The following is a 25073-nucleotide window of genomic DNA, read 5'->3' as shown; positions in this document are numbered from 1 at the left end:
GCCCTGGTTTTACTCAACATTTCAACTGACAAGGAGTCCACCCCAATTCTGTAGTTAACATGCTCACCACTTATGAGGGAGTGCCTGAAAATGTTGTTTTGAAAGCTTAAAACCACAGAGTTGGTTATAAATTAAAGAAGACTATCTGCTTTCTGGGGCTACACCAAGGGTATGGCTGTTGGCATTTTTAGATGAGTATGTGTTCTGCCGCTGCTAGTCACAGAGAATTATAATGTTGTTGAATCCAGCCAAATGGTATTACAAATATTTAGAAGACAAGAAAAGGGAAAAGGAAGAAGGAGGAGGAGAAGTAGAGAGAGAATAAGAGGAAGAAGAAGAAGAAAAAGGAGGAGGAGGAGGAGGAGAAGGAAGAGGAGAATAAGAAGAATGAGAGCTGAGTCAACTCTCTCATTTTACAGATGAGATCACTGATGCCCTAAGAGGCACCCTAACCTGCTCTAGCTCATAAGTAGTAGAGCTGGGATGTGTTGTTGACATCCTTCATTATGATTTTCAGCTTCTTGCCTCTCAGAAGTAACAGTGTACCCACCATAGTTGTGGAAGGGAATCAAAGCTTCCTTCTAATCCTCTTAGGATGTGGCAAAAGAGAGAAAAAGAAGGAGAGCTTGGAGGGAGGGGAGAGAGTGAGCAAGAATAAAAGAAACTTCTTCCAACACCCCCAAGAATATCTGTAAGAGGATTTCTCTTTTTGTAGGCTTATAAAGGGTCATGGGCTAGAGATTACATATAATTGTTACTATTAATAAGAATATTCCATGCATATGTTAGTAAACAGCTAAAAGACTGTTAATGACAACAGTAATAATAGCAATATTGCTTGTAATCTTTCTCCAAGTATTTTTGGATATACACGATTTTTTTTATATGTGGGTGCTCTTTCACATGGAGATTGTGACTCCTCTGTGTCCAAGTCAATGGTTTTGTAAATTTCAGTGCCTAGAAAGATTATTACTTGATCATCAAAACTCTGGTTGTGAGCATCTTAGGGCTTAGTTAGGTTGGTCTTTGGAAGCCAAACACATAAGTCTATCTCTGGAGCCATACTCCAAGATCTTCTTTTGGGGTAGAATGCATCCAAGTCTAAATTCCATTGGCAAAGTCTGGAAGAGTCCTAGGTCACCTCCACACCAGTTGAAGGTGTAAGTGAAGAATTGTAAATCATCCTGTTTCAATTCACAGGATATCCCCAAAGTCTCATTTTCTAATGAGAGAAAAGTTTAGGGATATGACCTGATTTTAGAACACTCTACTTATATTTCCATCCATGTCCATCCTCATCCATCTGGATGAAAGCACATCTCTATCTATGCCTAAAGCTCTTCCACTTACCGGGAGACCACCTTCACCTGGAAGGCCAGGCTCACCAGATTCACCAGGCTCACCCTGTTGAAAGAAAAGGAAACACAATTGTCCTACTGAACATAAATAGAGGGCAGAGGACTCAATACCAGGAGCACAGGCTTATAGATTTAGATCTGTAAGGGACCATAGAGGTATTATTACTCCCATTTTACAGATGTGGAAATTGAAAACAAAAGAGCTTAAGTGACTTGTGTTTAAGGTAGGATTTGAATCCAGGTCTTCTAAACCACAAGTTCAATCTCCTCTCCATTACTCATGCTGCCTCTCCCTGAGTATTTCTTTTGCCGAAGAGGAGCAATCTGCTTATAGGATCATCTTTTGGTACCAGCACTATTGGCTGCTCCACACTGCCTGACATTTCAGTGCACATCTGTCGGCAGAAGCAATCCTGACATTCTCTTTGCTCTTGGAATGCTAATCTCTTTAATTTCCTTTATCATTAAAAAAAAATCAATGAGGGAAGATCTCATTTAAAGGCCTAAAGTCAGGTCTGCGTATGGAACGTATGTAGATGGTTTCATATTCATTTCCTTCTTTTTATACAAAGGAAAAATGTTAAGTGTTTATAAAGTGGTGAGAACTCATGGGTACCAACATGGAAAACGAGAAGAAGAAATCATATCATGTCTAGAAGATATAGAGCTCTGAGCAAATAACAATTTGACTAAAAACGGAAATTCTAAGAATAGGTTTTATGATGCTTCAAGATGGAGCTGTTTATTCCTTTCCAATATTTAGCTGCTGGAAGGTACAGGAATAATAATAATGATAGCTGGTATTTATGGCTTGTCAAGCATTTACGTTTATTATCCTGTTGGATTCTCACAACAGTCCTGTGAGGTAAACACCATGATCACATCCCCTTATTATGAATGAGGAAACTGAGACTCACAGAATTTGAAGAAGAGTATACATTGCTTTGAATCTTCCTGCAAAGAGGTTGTTGATGTGTATACATATTTAATAGCTCCCAATGAAATTTTTCTGGATCCACTACCATAACCCAAATTATATTTTCCAGGTATGAAACAGCCACTGATTTATATATCTGAAGGTACACACACACACACACACACACACACACACACACACACACACACTCTCCATCTGTATAATAATTTGTATATTTGTGCATGTGGCATGACACATCTGTCTGTACATACAACTAGTTTATAGTTTTGTGCACATAAGCATACATGCCACATGTGTGCACACATGAATACACATACATACAACTGACTTTTATGTGTTTAATGTAGATACTCCTTCATATATGTATATGCCCTGATTCTTTTTGACTAATAGTCATTAACTATAAGTCATGAATAAATAATTTTAAAAATCACCTTCTCTCCCACTGCTCCAGGATTTCCTATTCCTCCTGGAGGACCTTGTGGACCATCAGCTCCTGGAGGGCCAGATGGTCCTCGGGGACCAGGGGGACCAGGAGGGCCCTAGAGAAACAGAACAAGCATTCAGCATTGATCATGGATAAAAGTCACTGACTAAGAAGAAAGACTTGCAATTGAGGTCAGTCATGCTTACCATCTGACCGACATCTCCAGTTTCTCCTTTCTCACCTGGGGGTCCAGGTAAGCCCTATGGGAAGATGAAATGGGTCAGGAACACTGCAGGGGATACTGTTACATCATAAATTATAAATATACTTCTTAGTGATTTCAGATACAGGGTTGCAGTGGCAGGAATCATTCAAAGGGTTTAAAATAATAAGGGACATATTTTTGTTTATCAGAACAAATATGGGTACCCTTGATATTGTGAGCATTGGAGGTACTTCAAAACATATAGTGCTGCTTTACCAATGAGACTCAGAAGGAGATAGAAGGTTGTCTGGCCTCCTCATCCTTTCATTCATTCATTTAATCTACATAGTTTTCTTTTGTGGGGGGAGAGGGGAAGTGGCTCACCTTTACAAAGGTATTAAGAAGAAGGGAGTTATAACATCAAAAATGAGTTGTAAGCAAGAATTTAATGGGTATATGCTTGTGGTTAGTTTGGGAGCAAAAGTACAGAAATATCATTCTGAGTTTTTGCACCAAGCCTCCAGATCATCAAGCTGTGTGTCACACTGAGCCCTATCCCCTGCCTTATGAAGTTACCTGTAATCCAACTGGTCCTGGGGGACCAGGAAAACCTCTTGGACCTTCATCACCTTTCTGACCAAAAAGACCTTGCTGGCCCCGTGGACCTGGCTCTCCATCACCTCCCTATGGGAACATAATTGAGCACACTGTGTAAACATATCCAGATGACAAAGTGGTTTGTTCAGGAAGGGTACTTATTCCTCAGCATTAATAATAATAATGAATACTCACAGCTGGGCCAGGCTGTCCAATAGGGCCTTGAGGACCTGTAGGACCTGGTGGGCCCTGTAAGAAGGCAAGACAGAGAGATGTTCAGAGTAGTTTCTAGTAACACAGATGCACTTGAACTAATAGGTTCCAATGTGTCTTAATCACATGGTTCTCCCCCCCTTCTCTCAGCTCTCATTGCACTGAGTTTATAAATCTTTAGGAATTTTCATGAGCTATTTCATATTGTATGTACATGTCTTGATTGTGAGCTATCTGAGGATGGGAGCTGAGGCACTTTCCTTGTAATCTCCATTAGTGCTTAATACAGGAGCTTGTACAAAGAAGGCACTCGATACCTGCTGACTGCCTAAGTCAATTAGTGAATTGCCAATAAGGAAATGCAGGTGGAGAAGAGATCAAAGGAAATGCTCTGACCTGTAGACACATACTGATGACCCGCCTAATGAGAGTGAACCATCTTATGAACATACCTCACTGTTCACAAGAGGACATGAGAGGTTGTTATGGTCTTTCCCAATTTTTCCAATTTTAATTTACATTTGTCTAGTTTATTTTGTACTTATCTTTCTGTGTATCTATCTATTGGGTTTCCTTAACTGAACAGAAGTTCTTTGAAGGCAGGGATTCTTTCATTTTTGTCTTTGAACCCTAAGCAATTAATACTATGTCTGGCCCATGCAAGTGCTTAATGAATAATTACTGAACTACTGAACTGAATAACTGAAAGTAACCTGTGCTCGCTACCGGCAGCTCGAACATTTATGCTGGTCTGAACCCACCCAAAAGAAGTTCACTTAAAAATAAACTTTCAACTTACCTGTTCACCTTTGTCTCCTTTGCTTCCCTTCTGCCCTGGCTCACCAATCTCACCCTATTAGAAAAGAGTGTGAGACTCAGTCACGTGACTCAGTAAAGCAAAACAAGATGTTTTGTTTTGGGTTTTTTTGTCTGTTTGAGAAAAAGGAGAGAACTCAGAGTTGAAGGCTAATGGGGCACAATCCACCAATTGTGCTTAATTACCCATGAGATTGTACAATGTATTATTGCTATTACTCTTCTTGTGTTGCTACAATCATCTCCCTCCTACACAGTGCCACAGTTTTCCAAAGAAATATTTAGACACATAAATTTGTATTTTGTTTGAGTACAAGTACTGAAAATGGAGAATTCCCTCTCTCCTTCTACAGAAAATAATAGTATGTTTGCAAATATCATAGAATTTGGGGGGGAAGGGAAACAGATTGGAATTTTAAGCATCAATGATTGAGCTTAATGTGCATATACCAGGGGGCAATTTGGGGGCAAAAGTACAGAAATATCCTCCTAGTTTTGTTGTTTCAGTGTTTAGTGATGTTTCCTTCAGGAAGCAAAGCACCCTCTGCATATTCTTAAATTTCATGATTGAGTGTAAAAGCATAAACAGAAAGCAAAATAGAGGGTCTTCAGTCAGTGGAAAACTCAAGTCCAGCATCGGATCCATACATTTCAAAAGAGATATACACTGAAACCTCATTAAGTTGGACCCCATCAATTCCAGAACTGAGATGATTCAGCCCAAGACAAGACTGGGCTGAACTTTTCTACCATGCTGTCTATACAAGAAAGGATAGCCGGGGTGTTGCTTGAATTACCTGAGGGGAAAAGGGGTTTTTAAGAATTTCTAAGTAGTTTAGAAGGTCCCATTTATATATGGATATATGTTTTACTGCAGCAATCTACTGACTGGTGTCAGACAATCTGGGATCTCAAAGGGAGCATTTAATCATAGAATCACAGAATTGGAAGCTGGAAATCTTAGAGACCTTCATTTCTAGTCCACCACCCCAGCCCTTTCACTTTAAAAATGAGGAAAATGAAGTCTGAAGATGTGATATAATTTTTTTAAGGCACAGTGAGTTACAAAGTCAAAACTGCAACTAGAATTCAGGACTCCAGATTCTTTCCTCCAACTAATTAATGTTAGGTACTTTTGTAAAAGGAGTAATTGTCTGGGAGAAATGTCAAATGTGATTTTCTAGTAAAGAGATCAGAAAATTAAGGGATAAAATAGTAATTACATCGTCTTCTCATCTGGTTATTAAAACTGAGGCACTAAAGATTTCTTTATTTGGTTGGGGCAGTAAGGTACTATGGAATGAAAATGGTTTAAATCTCATCCCTGCTACTCACTAGCCATTTAACCTTGGGCAGTAATCTGGGTCTCAGCTTCCTCATCTGCAAAATTAGGGTCATAATAGTAGTTACACTATCTACCTTATAGGACTGCTATGAGGAAAGTCCTTTATAAGTCTTAAAGCACAATATACATGAATTATTATTATGTCCTACTGTTTAGGTTCCATTATTACGTGGCCTTGAAAGGAATTTCTTACAAAATATCTTATAATTCAGACCAGGTACTTGTTCAGATTGGAACTTCTCATAGGAAGGAATTAGGATATTTTTACTCCATGTCATTCTAGGAAAGATATTGCCATGTTTCACAGCTTTTTCTCACCTTATCTCCATCTTCTCCAGGGGGGCCCACAGGACCTGCTGGGCCAGGGAGCCCTACAGGACCCTGAATTCCATCTCTGCCAGCTGGCCCTTGAGGACCTTTCTCACCCTATGGATGATACAAAATCAGTGATTAGAAATCAGTGAATTCTTTCATTTTATGAGTAGGACCCAAAAAAAAGAAAGCTTAGACATAATGGAACCAAAAAAAAAAATACAATAAAGCAACTTCTCAGAGTCATAGAGTACTTACAAAGGGGGAAAAGATACGTAGAAAAGGTAGCAATTGTCCACATCTACAAATTATTCTTTAATTTTATTTAAGGTCAAGATGGACCTTTGTTGGAGGTTGGTGATACAGAGGCTTCTTTGAACTAACCCTAAGCATTTGGAAGGCCATTCAAGAGCTGAAAAGTGTTGACGGGAAAAAAGAACAAGTCAGTGGTTCTTCAAGTGGTGGAGTTTCCTTTTGGCATGCTGCTGAAAGAAGTTTGGATTGAGGGCTTGTGGCCTATGTCTGAGAAGATGATGGAGTAGAGTCACTGAGAGGAGTGGGAGTGACTAAGTTAGATGGAGTTAGTGTCTGGCTGCTTAGGATTTTAGTATGAAGGATGAATCTTGATTAGAAGATATGTAGCAAAAGCAGCAAGAATCAAAGGAAGCCTGAGGCAACATCCCATCCCTGTGTGTTTGGATCTAAAACTGTATAAGGTCTGAATCGTAGAGATCTCTTGTGTAGTAATTCTAGCTTGGCGAAGCAGGGATGAGAGAATCCAGTTAAATTCTGTATTGTAAACAAAAGTCAAGTTTCTGTGTCCCTAACATAGAGAAGATAGTACCTGAGTTGGGAGTAGGGGAAAGTGGTTCCAGAACTTGGGTGTGTATGAGTGGATCTATGCCATCACCCAGAGACTGATAGTATTTACAAAAGAATTCAAATATGAGATATAGCCATATTCAAAACTGCTTTTCTTATTTTTTTTCAATTCTATCTAGAATTTTCAATTCTATCTAATTAACAATGTCCAACCTAACATCTTCCTTTCAGGCATTTTTTTGGATCCACTTTTCTGATCATTATAATTTAAGCTTTGATTAATCCTAGGAACAGCCTAGGTTCTCAGGCTCCTAGATACAGAACTGGAGGGGACCTCAGAGGCCTTCTAAAGCAACCTCTTCATTTTATAGATGAGAAAACCAAGGCTCAGGGAGGTGAAGGGACTTGCCCATGGGCACACAGGTTGGATTTGAACCTAACCCCTCTGAATCCAGAGCCAGTGATTTTCCCACTGTATCATAGTACTTTCCTTGCCTGACTTATTTTCATTCTGCACAGCAGTGGAACTATTCTCTTCTGAAATGACAAATATATTGCATCGCAGGGGAAAAACAGATAGAAAGATTTAGCTGCAGCTTTTAGATCTAACTGTAGCATTGGTTCATGAAAATCTTTGCTTTCTTCCTCTGCTGCATTGCAGGAGCTGATGCTTCTGGTTTCTCTTCTACAGTCTCCTCTCCCCTCTCCATGAATCACTTTCTCCTCTTCACATTTGGTTCTTATTGATATCAATTTCTCCTCTAATTAAGTCAGGAATAAATGCCAGTACCGAATATAGAATGTACATATAACTTCCTTTCCCCACTTGACTAATCAAGCCAGTAGTTCTCAGAGATACACTGACCTTTTCTTCTCTCTTGAGCTATTCTGGGGGAATTGAAAAGCTTTTAAATGGATAAAGCAATTCTTACTGGGCTCCTGCTTAAATATTTACTCTCTTGAAACAATGAACAAAATAGTTTTCAACTGAATTTGCTTTGGGTTTATATGTGCTGAATGCCTGATGTGTTTTAGCTTCCCAGTACATAACTCAGTTGTATCAAAATCCTGGGTGCCCCATTGTAAATGAGTAGATGTCATCTAAATTGCCTTTTTATCTCCCCAATCAGGCATTGAACATATTCTCAACGGCGCAGATGTTCCAAAAATGGTTTCAATGGGAAATTCTTGCCTGAGGAATATAACTGGGCTGCTCTTTTTTCCCATAAACCACCAAGAGCAAAATTTTCAGGGAAAATAACACTTTTAATAACACCAATCAATCAACAAAATGTTTCAACTCAATCTGAAATTGCTTATGTTGGCATCTGCCAATTTCCCCTGGAACCTGGACTCAGTGTGGCATTCCAGATTCAGAATCAAAGGCTGTACCAATGTGTATTTCCATGACTATTTGCACACAGAAGCAGCCTGGGTGGTTGTAAAACTGCAGAGCTGAAGTCAAACGGGAGTCACAATGAGAGACTTTGAGGGACTAACCTTTTCCCTTACATGTTACTCAAGGAAAAGGATGCAAGGAGGTTATGCAATCTGCTTCTAGAAAGGATATTCCTGAATCAGAAGTGGGTTAGGATAGGATAGGATAGGATGGGACAAATACTATTCTTTACAATCACAGGGGCATGAATACATGAGATCCCAATGTTGTTTCTACTCGTAATAGCATAGGAAGCCAGAAAAACTTGAGTTTTCTCAAAAGTCAAGCTGCAACTATTGCAAAGAAAGAAGGGGCTTTTAAGGTATATGTTTTGACCGTATTTTCTGAATCAATAGTTAGCTTCTCATGGAGAAAAGAAATAGAATTTGTCAGTTCAGAGTACTTGGTCATAACCTCTAGACATAGACTGATAGCCTCACTAGAGACCAAGCCTAGAAAGGTCATCAGAGCATATCTGGCATTCCCCTCTGTTCCTTCTCTAACTGAAGAATGACTGTTGTTCTCTGGTTGTGATACTTGTCTTTGTCAGGATTTTCTCTCCAAGACTGGAAGCTTCTCAAAGGTAGGGATGGATTTTCTCTATCATTTGTGCTGCAAACCCATCCACCAATGCCTACCACAAAGCTAGGCACACAGCAAACAGCTGCCAACTTGACATTTTGAAATACCAAATAGACATACATTCAAGTTCCAAGATTTCAGGAAAACACTCCCCCAAGGCAATGACCCTATACATAAGAAGGAAATATCTAATAGCCAAGAACCATCTAAAATCCACTGGACAGTCAAGGAACAGGGTAAATGGCTTTGTGACCAAGCCCTTCCTCCTTCCCATCTGTGGCTTGAATTAAGAAAAAACAATATTGTCTTGAGGACAGTAGTCTAATTTGACATTATCCTTTTCCTAGGTCACTGGGGTGAGGAGATTTCTTAAATCAGACCAATTATTTTCCTTTCTAAGAGTTTATTCTTTGGCCAGGTGCAAATCACTGACCCTGTGTCTTGATTTCACAGAAGTTATTTAAATTTCTAATTGCCAAGAAATCAGAGCCCTGCAACCTGCTTCTTAGGAATTTTCTAAGCAAAGAGGGTATATCCCTCAACCAGAGGTGGGATAAATCTGGCACACTAGTTGCACATGGTAAATTTCATATTGGAGAACTACAAATGGGCAAAAAATCCCCATGACAATTTCCTTTGAGGTGAAAGGTTAAATATGGATATCTATCAGCTAAATACAATCTAAGGGGAATGTCAGTAATCGTAAATCATGGAACCTTGAGACCTGCCCCAAGGGCCAAGTCTAAAAAGACTAAAGTCCTTCCTAGCCCTCTTTCTGTTCACATGTTCTTTGACGCAGCTGTAGAAGGAATGTTTGGATGTCACATTCTTAACCCAGGTGCTAAACATACTGGGTTACAGATGGTTGCTAGTCCCTATACATCCCTTCTGGCACAAAGAATTCACTAAAGGAATTCCCCAAACATAGGGAATCTTCTTTTTGGACTAGAATCAAGAAGCCTTGGAAGTTACCCATTCTTTTCCCAGGCAGTTCTCAACCTTTAGAAACAACCCTGCTTCCTTCCCCTGACTCCTCTAAGGGCTAATCAGGAAAGGCATCCATGCATAATGTAACCTGCTGAAGAAGGAGAAGGAGAAGGACAATGAGGCAAAAGCTGTCTTCATAATTCAGGGGAAAAAATGACTACTGGTTTAGGCCATTCATCAAAGCAATACTTACAGGGGCACCTTTCTCACCAGCAGGCCCAGGTGGTCCTTGGGGTCCAGGTCTCCCAGGAAGGCCAATTGGTCCAGCAGCACCAGCTGGGCCCCTTTCACCTGGAGATCCCTGTGATGAAGAATAAACAATGATGCATGAAGTAAGATCGTTGCAAACAGTCTCTATCACAGAAGCATGACTTTATGGAATACTGTGTTCTTCGGCTCACTCTCTTTACTCTTGAATCTGTAATAATCCTTTATTGTCTATGGCAGAAACCAACTACACAGTCTGGAATTCAAGACATCCTTTAATTGATCTCACTTGGAGTATTCACACCAGATTCCCACTACTACATACCTTATGAGTAATAACAGAATGTTAGAAGTGGAAGTGGTGGATTGCATGACGATAAGTTACTCTTTTACAGTGGAAAGAGATCTCAGAGGCCACCTAGCCCAATCCCTTCATTTAATTTTTAATTTTTTAATATTTTAAAATAATTTGTAATTTTAATTTTTTAATTATTTTTAGACATAAGGAAGAATTTAATAATCTGGTAGAAAATACGTATGCATAGATACACATATGCATATGTGTGTACACACATATACACACACATCTCTGTTTGTGTCACCAAGAAAACAGTTTCAGGAGAATGTAAGATTTATTGTTTTACATATGGGGACATTGAGCTTTAGAAGCTGTCTTGCACAATCTCTCCCCTAAAATAAGAATCACTTAAGAATCTGTAAGCCTTTCCCTGAATAACTCCAGTGAAAGGGAGTCCATTTGTCATGAAGCAACGATATAACTGTAGGGCAACTATCATTATTATAATTTTTTCCTTCACATGGAGCCAAAACTTGCTGTCTTATAATCTCAATCCTTCGGTGCTAATTCTACCCTCTGGAGCCATACAGAATAAATCTGTTTGTTTTCTCAAATGATTCCCCGCCTACTCCATGCCTCAAATATGTGGAGGTAGCCATTATAGCTTTAGGTAGCTTTAGAGGCTGAAAGGACTTCGTTTAATAGATGAGCAAACTGAGGCCTAAAAACGTTAAGTGACTTGCCCCAGTTCTCACAAGTAGCAAACACCAGAGGTCCTCTGACACTCAATCCAGCCCTCTGCCCACTGCTTTATTTGTAAAGTGGTTAGCACAGTGGCTGGTCTATAGTAGATGATTACTTCATCATCCCCTTCATCAATCCCTCCCCTCCAAGAGACACATTCCCAGTTGATTCATTAATTCCTGTGACATGGGTGCCAGATTTCTCACCACCAAGATCACCTTTGTGTGTGTCAATATGCCTCTCAAAATATGAACCTAACACACCCTTACAAGGATATAGAACAAATGACAGCACCCAAGGGTGCTAGAAATCTCAGGTATGCATCAGCATGGATTTGTTTTGTTTTGTAGGGGGAAGGATAGAGAAGCTAAAGTAGAATAAAAGGACAAAAGCACAACTCCATACCAACCAAACTATCAAAAAATTATTTCATAGATCTAGAAGAAAATAATAACAAAATTCATATGGAAGAATAAAAGGTGAAGAGTATCAAGGGAATTAATGAAAAAAAACTGAAGGAAGATAACCTAGCAATACCAAATTTCAAACTATATTACTATGTGGTAATTATCAAAAATATCTGGTACTGGCTAAGAAATAGAATGATGGATCAGTGGAATAGGTTATAGATACACAAGACACCATAAATGACCATAGTAATGGATAAACCCAAATATCCAAGCTTTTGGGGAAGAACTCACTATTTGACAAAAAATGCCTGGGAAAATTGGAAAGCAGTTTGGCATAAACTCAATATAGACCAATATCTCACACCGTGTACTAAGACATGGTCAAAATGGGCACATGATTTACACATAAAATGTAATATCATAAGCAAATTAGGGAAGCAGGAAAATTTTACCTGTCAGATCTATGGATGAAGGAAGAATTTATGACCAAACAAGAGACAGAGAGCATTACAGGATGGAAAATGGAAAATTTTGATAACATTAAATTAAAAAGGTTTTGCATAAACCAAACCAATGGAGTCAATTTTTGAAGGAAAACAGGAAACTCAGGGAGTGGAGAGTTTAGGGCAACTTTCTATGTTAAACGTCTCATTTCTCAAATATATAGGGAACTGAGTCAAATTTATAAGAATATAAGTCATTTCCCAACTGATAAATGGTCAAAAAATATGAGCAAGCAGTTTTTAGATGAAGAAACTAAAACTATCTACAGTTATATGAAAAAAAATGCTTTAAATCACTATTAATTGAAGAAATGCAAATTAAAACAATGCTGAGGTATCAGCTCATACCTATTAGACTGGCTAATATGACAGAAAAGGAAAGTGATAATGTTGGAGGGAATGTGGGGAAAATGAGGAAATTAAGACACTATTGGTGGAGTTGTGAACTCATTCAACCATTTTGGAGAGCAATTTGGATCTATACCCACAGGTTGATAAAACTATATCCTTTGACTCAGCAATACTAATACTAGATTTGTATACTAAAGAGATCAAAGGAAAAAACATAATTTGGAATTCAAAAAAAATCTTTTAAAAAATGTTTTAAAATGTTTGCATGTAATTGAGAAATATTTAATGAGATAAAGAGCATATATCAGGGGAAAAAAGAAGAAAGAAAAAAGTACTACTCACCGCTGGACCTGGGGGACCAGGAGGACCTTCATTGCCTTTCAATCCAAGGGCTCCCTTCAAGGAAAGAGAATTTCAGTCAAAGGGAACTTTAAACAACCCCTTTGAGGCTCTCTGTCTGCATTATCTAAAATAAGTTCTTAACCTGGCTTCTATGAACCTTTTAAAAATGTATTTTGATGACCGTATTTCAATATAATTGATTTGTTTATAATCACATGTATTTTCTTTTATGCATTTAAAAGGTATTATTCAGAAAAGGGGATCTTAGACTTCACCAGACTGCTAAAGGGGTCTAGGACACACAAAAAGGTTAAGAACCCCCTATCAAATACACCATTTTGTCATTCCAGTTCTTTAACTTACCACTGGTCCAGGGAGACCTCGATCACCAGGAAATCCTCTCAACCCTGGAGGACCATCTTTCCCAGGGATGCCAGCAGGTCCTGGATCACCCTGGAAGGAGGATATCACATCTTATTTCTTTTGAAGTAACAAATAACTTCTAGTTATTCCTTGTTAGTTTCTGATGAGCATAATAAGCTTTGATTGTACATTTTCTAAAACCCAATGCCACAGTGAGTTTAGATATAGCTAAATGTGGTGGATCATCAAATTTCCACTTAAAGATTTTGATTAGGTTAGGAAATAGGACTTTCCACTTTTGTTCCTCTTTTATGTATGGGATCTCTGATTTTAGACTGGATTAGCAAGTAGGCACTAGAGGTATTACACATATCTATCTATAGAAATGACTGTGTGATGGACAAAATAACCTTTTGGACCCATGACTTTTATTTTACTCCTTACATTGAACTTAGTGAAATAAAAGCCACCAATCTCTTACAGTCCTTTGACAAGACCTCAGTCAAGTCCTGGTATTTTCCAGTCTTTTCTTTATGGGTATCTAAGATCAGATCCAAAAGGCACTTTCTAGGTCAATATCCAAGTCCTCTTCAGTATCACATAAAAGCTATAGTACAGTTACATAAAATATTGTACATTGTAGGACAGACTACAAGCTACCTGAGGACATGGGCTATGTCTTCTCTAGACCTTCTGTATCTCCTAGTACCCAAGCAAGGGCTCTGTACATTGTAGATATTTTAAAAATGGTTGCTAAATTTGTTGGGTAAGTCCAAGATCAGATTAGATTAATGCTTCTCCACATAAAAAACATCCATCCTCTTTATCATTTTTATTGTCTGTTTATAAACAGATCCATTCAAAGTGAATCAATCATTTCTGTAAAGGGAGCAAGGCTAAGACCCATCAAAGTGATAAACTGCAGGAGTGGTTCTTTCAGGAAAGTATTCCTCAGTACAAAGAAATGAACAACACACCTTAGTTCCTTCCTTTCCAGCAAGGCCTGGGAGACCCTGCTCACCTGGAGGGCCAGGTGGGCCAGGATGGCCACGTTCTCCCATTGGGCCAGTTTCTCCAGTGGGACCCTGTGAAGATCAGATAATAATCATGTTTTCATGGAAAAAGGGACAGTGAACAGAAAATTTACTTCCTACATCTAATGGTATTACCCCTAATCAGTAGGATTAAGGGTCTGTGCCCACTATTTCAAATTCTCTTCTCCCACCAGTAAAGATTCTGAAAGGAGCATCACCAAAAGAGATGATCACAGGAAACCAACATCCTTGACATTACTGAATGGATACATTAACTGCTATCATGTGTCTTCTTATTCTTCCCCCAACAGATTGCCACCTTTCATTAAGCAAGGCAAGACTTCCATTACACAGGAACAGAGGAAGAAAATGAATTTAATGAAGTATCATCAAATCCTCTATTGTTGAGGAAGAAAACTTGTCATGAATAACCACTGGAGCTTTTTTTCACCTCCTTCTCCTGTTGTGTGACCAGTACAGATCAATATCTTATTCAGCATCATGTCTTCATCAGGTGTAAGATTCTAAGAAATGTATTGACCTGTAACTCAGTTTAGCTGATACTCATTCTACCTCCTGGCTGAAAATCACTGTTCCCATTGGTTTGCTGAAAATTTCATTGGTGAGCATCCAATAAGAAATCCACACATGTTGGAAGGATCAAGAGAGGAGAGAATTGGGAGAGCCATTACTAACTAAAATTTCAAGGGACTCTCTAATAGGATAAAGTATATTCTTCTTAACTTGGCATTTAAGACCCTCTACAATCTGGCTCCAACTTACTTTTCTAGGTTTATTTCTCATTACTGTCCAATATGCTCTCCCCATTTCAGCTTGACAAACTAGTCGCCTCATGGGCTCCTGAAAACTCTTTGCAGGTACATCTCTTGCCTCTATTTCCTCCACCTCAAACACTTCTTGATATATTTTCTCCTATATGAATCCTACTTATTTTCAAAGTCCATCTCAAGTTCATGAAGTCCCCTGGATCACCATAGTTTACACTGATTTCATCCTATGCTGATCACATAGATTTACTGTCTATCCCACTCATTGATTGGGTAGTTACCATAAATCACCACCATGTGTTTGTATCTTGTCACCTGCATCAGACCATAAGCTCACTGAAGGGAGGGTCCATGTCTTTTATTTCTTTTGTATTCTTTCACAAAACTAAATAAAGTTTTCACATATAACCAAGATACAAATAAATATTAGTTGACTGGTGGATTTAAATTTACCAGTCCCTTTCTTCTCCATGGTAAGTTTTCCTGTCTGTGAAATCATATTCTTTAAGGGATGTATGAGGAGTACTAGAGGATTCAAGAAATATTCCAATGTTAATATCTCACCTGGGGGCCAACAACACCTGGGGGACCTGGGGGACCAGTCTTGCCTTGGAAGCCCTGTAAGGAAAGAAGTTCATCACATATGAATATGTAGAACAACTAATGTATACATCTCCTAGTGACATCCCATTTCTCATTTGAACATTGAGAAACTCCCTCAACATTTAAAGGTCCCAGATTTCACAAGGAGAGCCTCCATTCTTGTTTCATTTTTTTGTACTTATTTTCTTGAAGGTAATGAACCTAGATGAATTAGTGGCACTCACTGCTCTCAGTGCACCATGTTTATGTGCTGACAAACATAGTTGAAACGAAAAGTTAATCTTTTTGATCTCATGAAACATTCATTTTCAGAGTAGACTAGGTGTCATTTTCCCCCATGTCTAGCTGGTACAGCCAATGTTCTTGGCTGTTTCTCATTAGTGGCTTCAGGGGTAGTTCTCTCTTTAGTGTTTCTTATGCTCAATAGGTAATTTAACTCACTTGCTATTCTGAGCTGTCTAAGTAAGCCATTGTGACTCCATGCTGGTTCTCAGATTCAGTGGTTTAAATGGCCTATATGACTCTAGATTGAAATGAAATGAAATATTCTCTTTCTGGTATGAATAATTTAAGTAGATGAAAAAATGATGATTTTACATTTGACAATTAGTTTGAAATCTCATAGTCTGTCATTTAGAGGAGAAATCAATCTTTAGGGACACATTTTACCACCGATGTCTAGAATATTCTTGTATCTCAAAGAATAAAGCACAGTCCTTTAGCCTTCAAAAGATGCTATTTGTTTCATATAGGATACCATAGTACCATAACTGTATCATCAAATCCACTCAGGGAATAGCTATTGGTGAAAAAGATCATCATGAAAAATGTGAGGAACATTTCTCTATTGTGACCATAATAGATAAAATCAAATAGGATGATCTTAGAGTTGCTAAACCAGCAGTGTGGTACGGTGGGAAGAAAGCTAGATTGGAGTCAGAAGGCCCTGGCTCTGCGTCCTGACTCTGCCACTTTATACCTATGTGACCCTGGATAAATCACTTAACTTCTGAGACTCAGTTTGCTCATCTTTAAAATGAGGAAATTGGACAAGATGACTGTTTACCATCAGACCGTAAGCTCACTGAAGGGAAAGCCTAAGACTTTTATTTCTTTTGTATTCTCTGAATCTACAATTCTATGAGTTATAGAGGGGCTTACATTTCCCAAGAAGTAGAGAAATGCTATTTCTTCAAGATATAGATACCTTACTCCTCCTTCCAAAAGGAAACTTTTCACTGTTCAGCATAGATCAATGAACGAGACACAAAAATTGGGACTGGGAATATTCTTAAGACACGAATGCATTTCCATCACCTAGGAGCCAAGTAAAGGCAGCATAGGATTTGAGGAAACTCCTGGACCCTACAATCTTTATCTATGTGATATTGGATACTCATGGTGTTGAGAGAGAGAAATACACATACACACACATGCATACTCAAAATGATGCACTCTGGGTTCCATGATAGTTCACTGGAACTCTGTGTATAGCTGGACACTCTATGTTGCCAATGTCTGCATGCAAAAGCACTGAGTTATCCTTATCACCTACATTTAAAACTGTAAGAAATCTATCCTCTGTTTCTAATGCTGAGCAGGCCACAGTAGCTTTTGGAAGACAGCTCCCCCTTTGGCTCCAAGCTGAAAAATATCCTTTCACTTCACATTGAGAACCATTTTCAAAGGAATCTTATAAGGCTAAAACCTTCAAGGGCATTTGGCCCAACTCCCTCATTTTCCAGATGAAGAATCTGCAGCCCAGAGAGGCAGTGAGTTAATAATAAAATTGGGGCTATTATCACCACACAGCCTTTTTGCACATGCTACTGCTGGCGGGGTCAGCACGGAATGGACAGAAGTCAGAACAGGGCAAACACTGGGGATGGGACAGAAGTACATCTCATGGGTCTGTGTATCCATTTGGGCCTTAGTAACATAAACACCTCTTTGGCAGAAATGTCCTAAATGAGTCTCAGAGATGAGGATAAAGCCATGGCCCATGTGAATTACTGCAGGCCTCTCATTTCTTTACCAAGTTCAGCCTTTAGGAGTGTAAACAGGCACAAAAGGAACGCAGTTGGAAAGTGCTTACGTTATTTTTTTAGCAAATGACAAGTAGTCTAATTATTTTCCAACTTCCAGGTTAAGTCAGAGGGGGGAAAATGCACCAGATGCAAAGTCTTCTACCTTATTACTCCAGCAGGGCATTAGAGAAAAAATGCAAAGCTCAGAAGAACTGTTTTAATTTGTCCCTATAAACAAAATATCAAATTAATCTCAATCTCTTCGCTACCATGCATCATGCCTCATCGTGGTTAAGGAGTAATTTAAAAAAGTTTCATCAAAATAAATCAAAGGGGGGGGAAGGAAGATGAAACATTTTTTTTCAAAGCAGACACCAAGAAAATATTAAATATGGCATTCAAAAACACATTTTACAAGATGGCATATATTTGCTGTGGGCATTCTTAAAGTCCATTTGCCACCAGTCAGGAAAGAGATAAGCAAAGAAATGGAGCCAGTTCATCATACCTTCTACATGTTTCATCATTCTCCTTGGTGCCAAATAATGTTTGCATCTGCACAATAACATCTTTTAAAATTGACAAAGTAGTGTGTGGAGAAGAGAGAGAGAGAGAGAGAGAGAGAGAGAGAGAGAGAGAGAGAGAGAGAACACAACGGCATAACAAAGCAGGTGGAAGACAATCCATATTGAGGGGTAATTATTCAGTAGCCTGGGCTAAACCATCCTCAGCATCTCTGTAGCCTTCCCAAGAGAACAGCTTCAGTGGATATTATACTGGGTTTCACTCTCAGCTTGACCAATCAGAGCGAACTATAGACTGCATGAGTCTTGTGTGGTTGTCCATATTATTGATCTAATGGCTTTCTAAAAACTAAAAAGCTTAGGGATATTTTGAAGACTATATTAATAAACTCACCAGTATGAAATTATAAAGAATAGAAAAGTTCATTCTGAAGGTCAGATAAATATGTCATCCTGAGACACATTCAACATAAGTAGGCATTATTTATGCTACAGAAATTATTCCCTATGAAGAGCCTCATTTGAAAGTTTTAATTATTGCCCAGGCTTCTTTACTACAGAGAAGGCCAACATTATGTAACTAACTGAGAAGGTCAACATCATGTGTAACTATGATTTAATGTGATACATCCAGCTCATTTGTAGAGGCAAGATCAAGTTCAAAGGGATCCTTCATCCATGAATTCATGCCTTATAAAAATATCTTACTACGAAAGCTAAGAGAGTGGGACCTCTTTAGCTCTCTTCCAATTTAAACATAGTCATATACATTCCAATGTAAACGCACAAGATAGTCTAGACAGACTAGAAACATAGGTACACATGAGTTTGGATAAATGAAATTGTATTACATTTATTTGTGATTTTCTACTAATATGAAAATGGACTTTCACATGGCTAGTAGTTAATCCCTAAGCCTGGTTTAGAAGCAAAGATAGAAAGACTTGTTCTTAGCACACCTTCTCTGTCTTCTAGCTATCCTATCTTCTCCAGGCTAAGTAACTCTTTTCATCTACTTCAATGCTTAAAAAAAGATTGTTCACTTTATCAATGTAGGTACTTACTCCAGCAACAGATAGCACTAGTAGTGCTCTGTGTTGTCGCAGACTGTGCCATTATACGCCCTCCTTCCAATCCCCACTCATAAAAAAAGGTCACCTGGTGGCCACCATTGTGATGATGTCTTGATGTTTTTCCAAATTTAGCTAGTCTGGCTCTGAATGGCATTCTCCTGCCAGGACTAGTCACAAAACCTTTCTAGATTTCTTCCTGCCAGAGTCTCAGGTAATCTCCATTCCATAATGAGACATCAGAGCAAGCTCTTAGTGGAGAATCATAGTTTAACCCAGATTATTATTTCTTTTTAAAGTTGAGTATGTGGCCCTTAAAGGAAGTCATCATTAGCCTCACAGGTCCAGCCACTGATGTGGATTGATTCCCACAGACTGTTTGACACAGCTGGAGACACAGAAGCCTAGAAATAAGCCTCAGGGTAGGAGGATCTCTTCATGTACACAAGCAGCTAGCATGATATAGGTCAGGTTTAATGATTCACCAACATTCCCAGATACTTACAGTTTCACCTCTCTGTCCAGGGTGCCCGGGAAGTCCATCTTTCCCTGGAGGGCCCTGAGGAAGAAAACAGGAGATTTCTCTCAAGTTCTACTAAGCCAACACATTGTTAGAGAAATCAAGACCTGAAACATGTTTATTTATTTTTATATTTTGCAATTCAATAGTTTCCCTGTGGACATTTCAAAGTAATGCATTACAGAAATATTCACTGTTAAGTATTATCTTGGGGATCACTAATGATTAAACCCAACAGAACATGTACTGTTGACAGGAGAAAGAGACTCATATTTCTGTAAAGGACTGTTATCTTAGGAATACTGGGCAAATCAACTGAAAAATCAACAGATGGCAAGACATTGATATCAGCTTATTAAACTTTCTTTTGGGGGAGTTCACATAATGCCTTGTCCATAGAAAGTGCTAAATAAATGCTTGCAGGTTTGGATTGAGCCCCTCCCAACACTTGTCCACAGAAACCTAGTCAGTGATAACACCAAAGTAAGTACAGGCATTATAAAAACAATTATAAATTATAAAAACAACACCCATTTCCATAGCACTTTAAAGTTAAATTCTGTGAGTAGATAATGCTGGTGTTATTCTCCATGTTTTACAAATGAAGGAAGTGAATGCTAGCAGACTTTGGGAAATTACTTACAGGAGGGCCTTTTGGTCCAGGAAATCCTGTGGGTCCTTGAGGTCCATTAGGTCCCTGTAGACAGAAGATGATTTAAAAGCTGAATTTTAAAGAAGCACTTTTTGCTCCATTTTCTCCTATACCAGGAGTTGCTAGAGGGACAGGGATGTATCTTATTCACCCTTGAGCCCACCTGGCACCTAGCAGTACTGAATCGTCACACCCTGCCCTGCCCCCCCAATGTCACTTAGCACCTTTCTAGTGAGTACTGGCTCTGTAGCCAGAGGATCTCTTCAGACCCGGCCTCTGACACTTAACTACCTGTATAATCTTGGATAAATCACTTAACTTCCCTGGACCTCAGTTCCCATATTTATAAAATCAAAGGGTTCTACTAGATAGCCTCTGAGGTCCTTTCCAACCCTAAAACTATGATCATATGATACTAGCATGTCCTTAATAAGATTTGATGAATGAATTAAATATCCCTGGAACCAATGAAAAGAAGCATGCACTGGTATTTGGTGTGTGCATTTGTCAGAGAAAGCAGTAATTAGAGGTAGTGTTCTCTGAAGACTGTTACTATCCTGAATTAGAGAAAGCTGCCAATCATCCTTGATAGGTGCTGCTTCCAAGATTTCCCTGTTACCCCCAAACTGAAAGGGACTGTTTGCTCATCACAGCCCTTGCCTGACTCTCTCTCTCTCTCTGGCACCTCTCTTACTCTCTCATTATTGTTTGTATATTTGTTATTCATTTAATAATTCTTTGTTCTATTAGATTATAGATTCCTTGAAGGGAGGGGGTCTATATTCCATCTGTCTTTGTATCTGTATATGTGTGTGTGTGTGAAATCTCATTGATGTTATTACCCTCATTTTACAGATAGGAAAACTGAGGCTGAGAGAGGTGAAGGGGTCTGGCCAGGGCCACACAGCTGATAAATATCTGAAAGAGGATTTAAATTAAGGTCTTTCTGACTCTAAATTCAGTGCTTTATACACTGCTAGCTGAAAGGCTGAAGCATTTCAAAGTGTTTGCTAAATTCAATAGAGAGGCAGCTAGGTGGTACAGTGGATAGAGAACAGGGACCTAGAGTAAGGAAGACTTGAGTTCAAATCTGATCTCAGACACTTACTAGCTGTGTGATCCTGGGCAAATCACTTAACCCTATTTGCCTCAGTTTCCTCATCTATAAAATGAGCTGGAGGAGGAAATGATGAACCACTCCAGTATCTTTGCCAAGAAAACCCCAGACAGGGACAGGACTGAAGGCTGAATAACAACCACAAAATTGAACTGAAAGTAATCATTGAAAAGAGGACCTTAGGTCTTTCATTCCTCCAGCTACAGAAATACAAGCCCAGCTTTGTGTTTATCTAAGAATGGATGTGATCTAAATCTCACTGCCTCAAGCACTTTGCAAATACTCTGTAGCTAAAGGTATGTTGCCTTGCTTCCTCCTGGCTGTAATTTTTAGTTTAGAGGTTTGTTTTTCTGAAGTTACCTATACCCATCCTTCACTTTCTTTCTTGTAAATCTCAAGAGAAGGTCATATTTAGGAAATATTTTGGGAAATCTTAGAATATTTTCATCTTATCTGGGTGGGGAATTAAGTCACTATCAATGGACTTTCTTGGTACTAGGGAAGGAAGTATGTTTGGGGAGAAGATGAATACCGCAGTCACAGTATATAAAACATCTTACCCGTTCTCCAGGAGGACCAGATGGGCCATCACCACCAGAGTTGCCCTTTAGAGAAAAAGAAGGAAAAATAGTAATATTTGTTAATTTTTAAGGTTTCTACCCTATGACATTATAAAAGTATAAAAATGTCATAAAGATGTAGCTGCTCAACTTCCTTAGGATTTTCTCTGATTTTCTAATAAAGGACTCATCAATGGCCCAGAAGGCTGTCTATTATTCCCCACTACCATTAAAAACAAATATATTACTGAAATAACAACAACACAGCCAGGACATTTGAAGAGGATGACTGATGCCTGCTGGGAGAGAAATGTTGAGCTCCAGTCAAAGTTATTTCTCAAAAATTCATGTCAAGACAAAGCACAGCTGTTTATTTGAATCCCTACTTCAACATGGTGACAATGTATTTTCCCATAAAGGCTTTATTATAATTATTTCAAAATGGTAGCTGTAAGTGGACTCAGTTTGTAGGGTGGATAGTGATACAAGAGAATTGTTTATATGTCATTACTCTCCTGCTCCATTATGGTTAGCTGAAAAAAATAAAAAGGAAGAAAAAAAAAGAAAATAAAAGAAAAAGGAAACCCCAAGCTAATCAGATTTTCTCCACAAAGGTAAATTTTAGAATATCGGTATCAAAAGAAAAAGAATCATACAGCTGGCTAAAGCTTATTTTTTAAAAGAAAAAATGGATTACTGATTTAATTAACTGGCTCTAAAACCATTTTCAGGAGGGAAGAGTTGTATGTTATTGGCAGATGCTTACTGATGACAAAAAGATCATTCTTTGTGTTTCTGACAAAGTTTCCCTCCAAAGATCTGTAAGTCCTTTTCAAATAAATAATAAACCTTCAACATGAGGAACGGGTGATCCCAGCTGTGTTTGGGGATTTATCAAATGCCTGGATCTAGCACTCCAGAGTTAAACAACTGGGGCGCTACCAAATCACTCAATGAGTTTGGGCCAACATTTTCCCTGTTCACTATTTAGAAGCACATGTGAATAAGTGTTACACTTAGTTCTGTGATTACTTTGATTTAACTTGGTAAAAGGTCATTAAGGGAGGGAGAGAGAGACTCCTTCAGAACCTAAGATTCCTTCTTTTTAATTTTTTTCCTAGGAGGAGAAAAATGTTCACTCTCATCTGCTAGATGTTTTGGCAGCATCCCAACCTCAGTTAGGTGCAAAGCATTGCTTAATGGTGATCCAGGATGAAAATTTTGAAGACATACCTTAGGTCCAGGTTTACCAGTGATTCCTCTTGGACCTCTTTCACCACGTGGGCCCTGGAAGCACAGCAAAGTAGAGAAAATATTAAGTATCCTAGAGATAGAAAGAGATTCTTCCATTCCAACCTAATAGCCCTTCCTCAGTTCCTACTTCTTCTGGTACATGCCATCTCTAATATTTTAAAGATCATCTGAAATAGAAGCTCCCAAAGACAAAACAACAGTTACCGTTGGACCTCGTTGCCCCCTCGGTCCTGGTTTTCCAGGTGTTCCCTAGGATCAAATGAGAAGAATGATGAGTCACTCATGATATACCACTTGTCATTGTCATCTGTAGTCACTACTGTGGTCTGATTACTTTCAGTACTTTCAGCAAACACTTGTAAAATGCCACAGCCTTTCATCATTGAAGTTAGGAAAACTTGACTTCAAACCACCACCACCCTTGGAAGATGGCATCAATATTGTGCTACCAAGGTGACTAGGTGACCAGTATTCCTGTGGTGCTACCTGGGAAAGAATCCCGAACTCTGAGCATCTCCAAGAGCACCATTTCCTCTCATTTGTTTTCAAGAGAAATGTAAACAGGACAAGTCAGGCTACCATAGGCATAACCCACATAGCTCCATATAGCTGCACAGGCCCTTCTGAGATTCATTTTTCTTATTGCAATTTGAATGAGGTTTAAGCCTATACACACACACACACACACACACTCACATGGCAAGGGAAAAATCATTATTGTAAGAAAAAATGAAAAGAAGCAACTCTTTTCATACATAATTTACTTGAGCTGCAGTTAAGCATATTAGTCATTAAAATTTCAACAGATTCTCTCGACAAGCAAACTTGCAATTTGGAATATAAATCATATATGAAAGTTATTTTTCTTCTCTTCTAATGGAATTTGGACTTCTCTTCACATTCTCCAAAGTGTGGAGCATAATGCGCTGTATTTGTTTCCCCGCAAAGCCATAAGAATTGGAAAAATAGAGTTTACCTACTGCCTGCTGACCTAATGGATCATGTTGCCATATAGCAAGAAATGACAGAGCTGGGAGTAAACTCTGACCCCCGGAACCCCTCCCCTTCCCCCCATTCCAGTCTGGTTCTCTTTCTACGGCACCATTAAGATTATTTCTTGTAAATGTAGGCTCTAGAGATTGAAAAGTAAGGCTGTTACATTACTTGAGTGAGGATTTTTTTTTTTTTCAGAAAAATCTCATGTACCTTTATGGTTTCTCAATCCATCTTATTACACTTCTGGTTTCTGATGATAAAACCCCTAAAGGACCAGACTTTGTTAAAGGTGACTCACAAAAAATACTCACTGTCATTTAATCATCAATCATTCATTTGCTTTGAAATAAAACCTGCGTTTTAGTGGCCTGTGTTTTGAAAGGAATTTAATAAAAGCATTTATAATGATGAGTTAATTATGTTGCTTTTTAACAATGCACTCTGCCTCCATTGCTTTAATTACATGGCAATATCCTTTGGCAACAGAGAACTGTTTGTACAAGAAAATTAATGAAACATCTGCTTTTTTCAAATTACAAACTTTACACCTAAGCAAATATCCATGACTGAACTGAGTTTGTTCCTGGCATTTATAAATAGAGACACATCGGTCATGTTTGTGTTTCTGAGAGCAACTCCAATGAAAAGATCCAACTATCTTCAAAAAGGAG

At 38.7% G+C, this 25073-nt stretch overlaps 1 protein-coding gene across 2 annotated transcripts in view; it reads right to left on the bottom strand.

The window, feature by feature from the left end:
* COL5A1 (collagen type V alpha 1 chain) overlaps positions 1–25073 on the bottom strand; it is a 296840-nt gene that overhangs the window by 38517 nt on the left and 233250 nt on the right. For both annotated transcript variants that reach the window (XM_072632909.1, XM_072632910.1), the window contains exons 33-49: positions 23611–23655; positions 23386–23439; positions 22153–22197; positions 20467–20520; positions 19809–19862; positions 15644–15697; positions 14235–14342; positions 13258–13347; positions 12895–12948; positions 10233–10340; positions 6217–6324; positions 4537–4590; positions 3720–3773; positions 3504–3611; positions 2929–2982; positions 2730–2837; positions 1351–1404 (exon numbers count right to left, since the gene is read on the bottom strand). In XM_072632909.1, the coding sequence (XP_072489010.1) occupies positions 1351–1404; positions 2730–2837; positions 2929–2982; positions 3504–3611; positions 3720–3773; positions 4537–4590; positions 6217–6324; positions 10233–10340; positions 12895–12948; positions 13258–13347; positions 14235–14342; positions 15644–15697; positions 19809–19862; positions 20467–20520; positions 22153–22197; positions 23386–23439; positions 23611–23655 (1206 nt within the window). The remainder of the gene's footprint in view (positions 1–1350; positions 1405–2729; positions 2838–2928; positions 2983–3503; positions 3612–3719; positions 3774–4536; positions 4591–6216; positions 6325–10232; positions 10341–12894; positions 12949–13257; positions 13348–14234; positions 14343–15643; positions 15698–19808; positions 19863–20466; positions 20521–22152; positions 22198–23385; positions 23440–23610; positions 23656–25073) is intronic.

The sequence above is a fragment of the Notamacropus eugenii genome, chromosome 1 (genome assembly GCF_028372415.1).
Source record: "Notamacropus eugenii isolate mMacEug1 chromosome 1, mMacEug1.pri_v2, whole genome shotgun sequence".
NCBI classification, from domain to species: domain Eukaryota; kingdom Metazoa; phylum Chordata; class Mammalia; order Diprotodontia; family Macropodidae; genus Notamacropus; species Notamacropus eugenii.
This window is presented reverse-complemented; position numbering and strand designations above follow the sequence as displayed.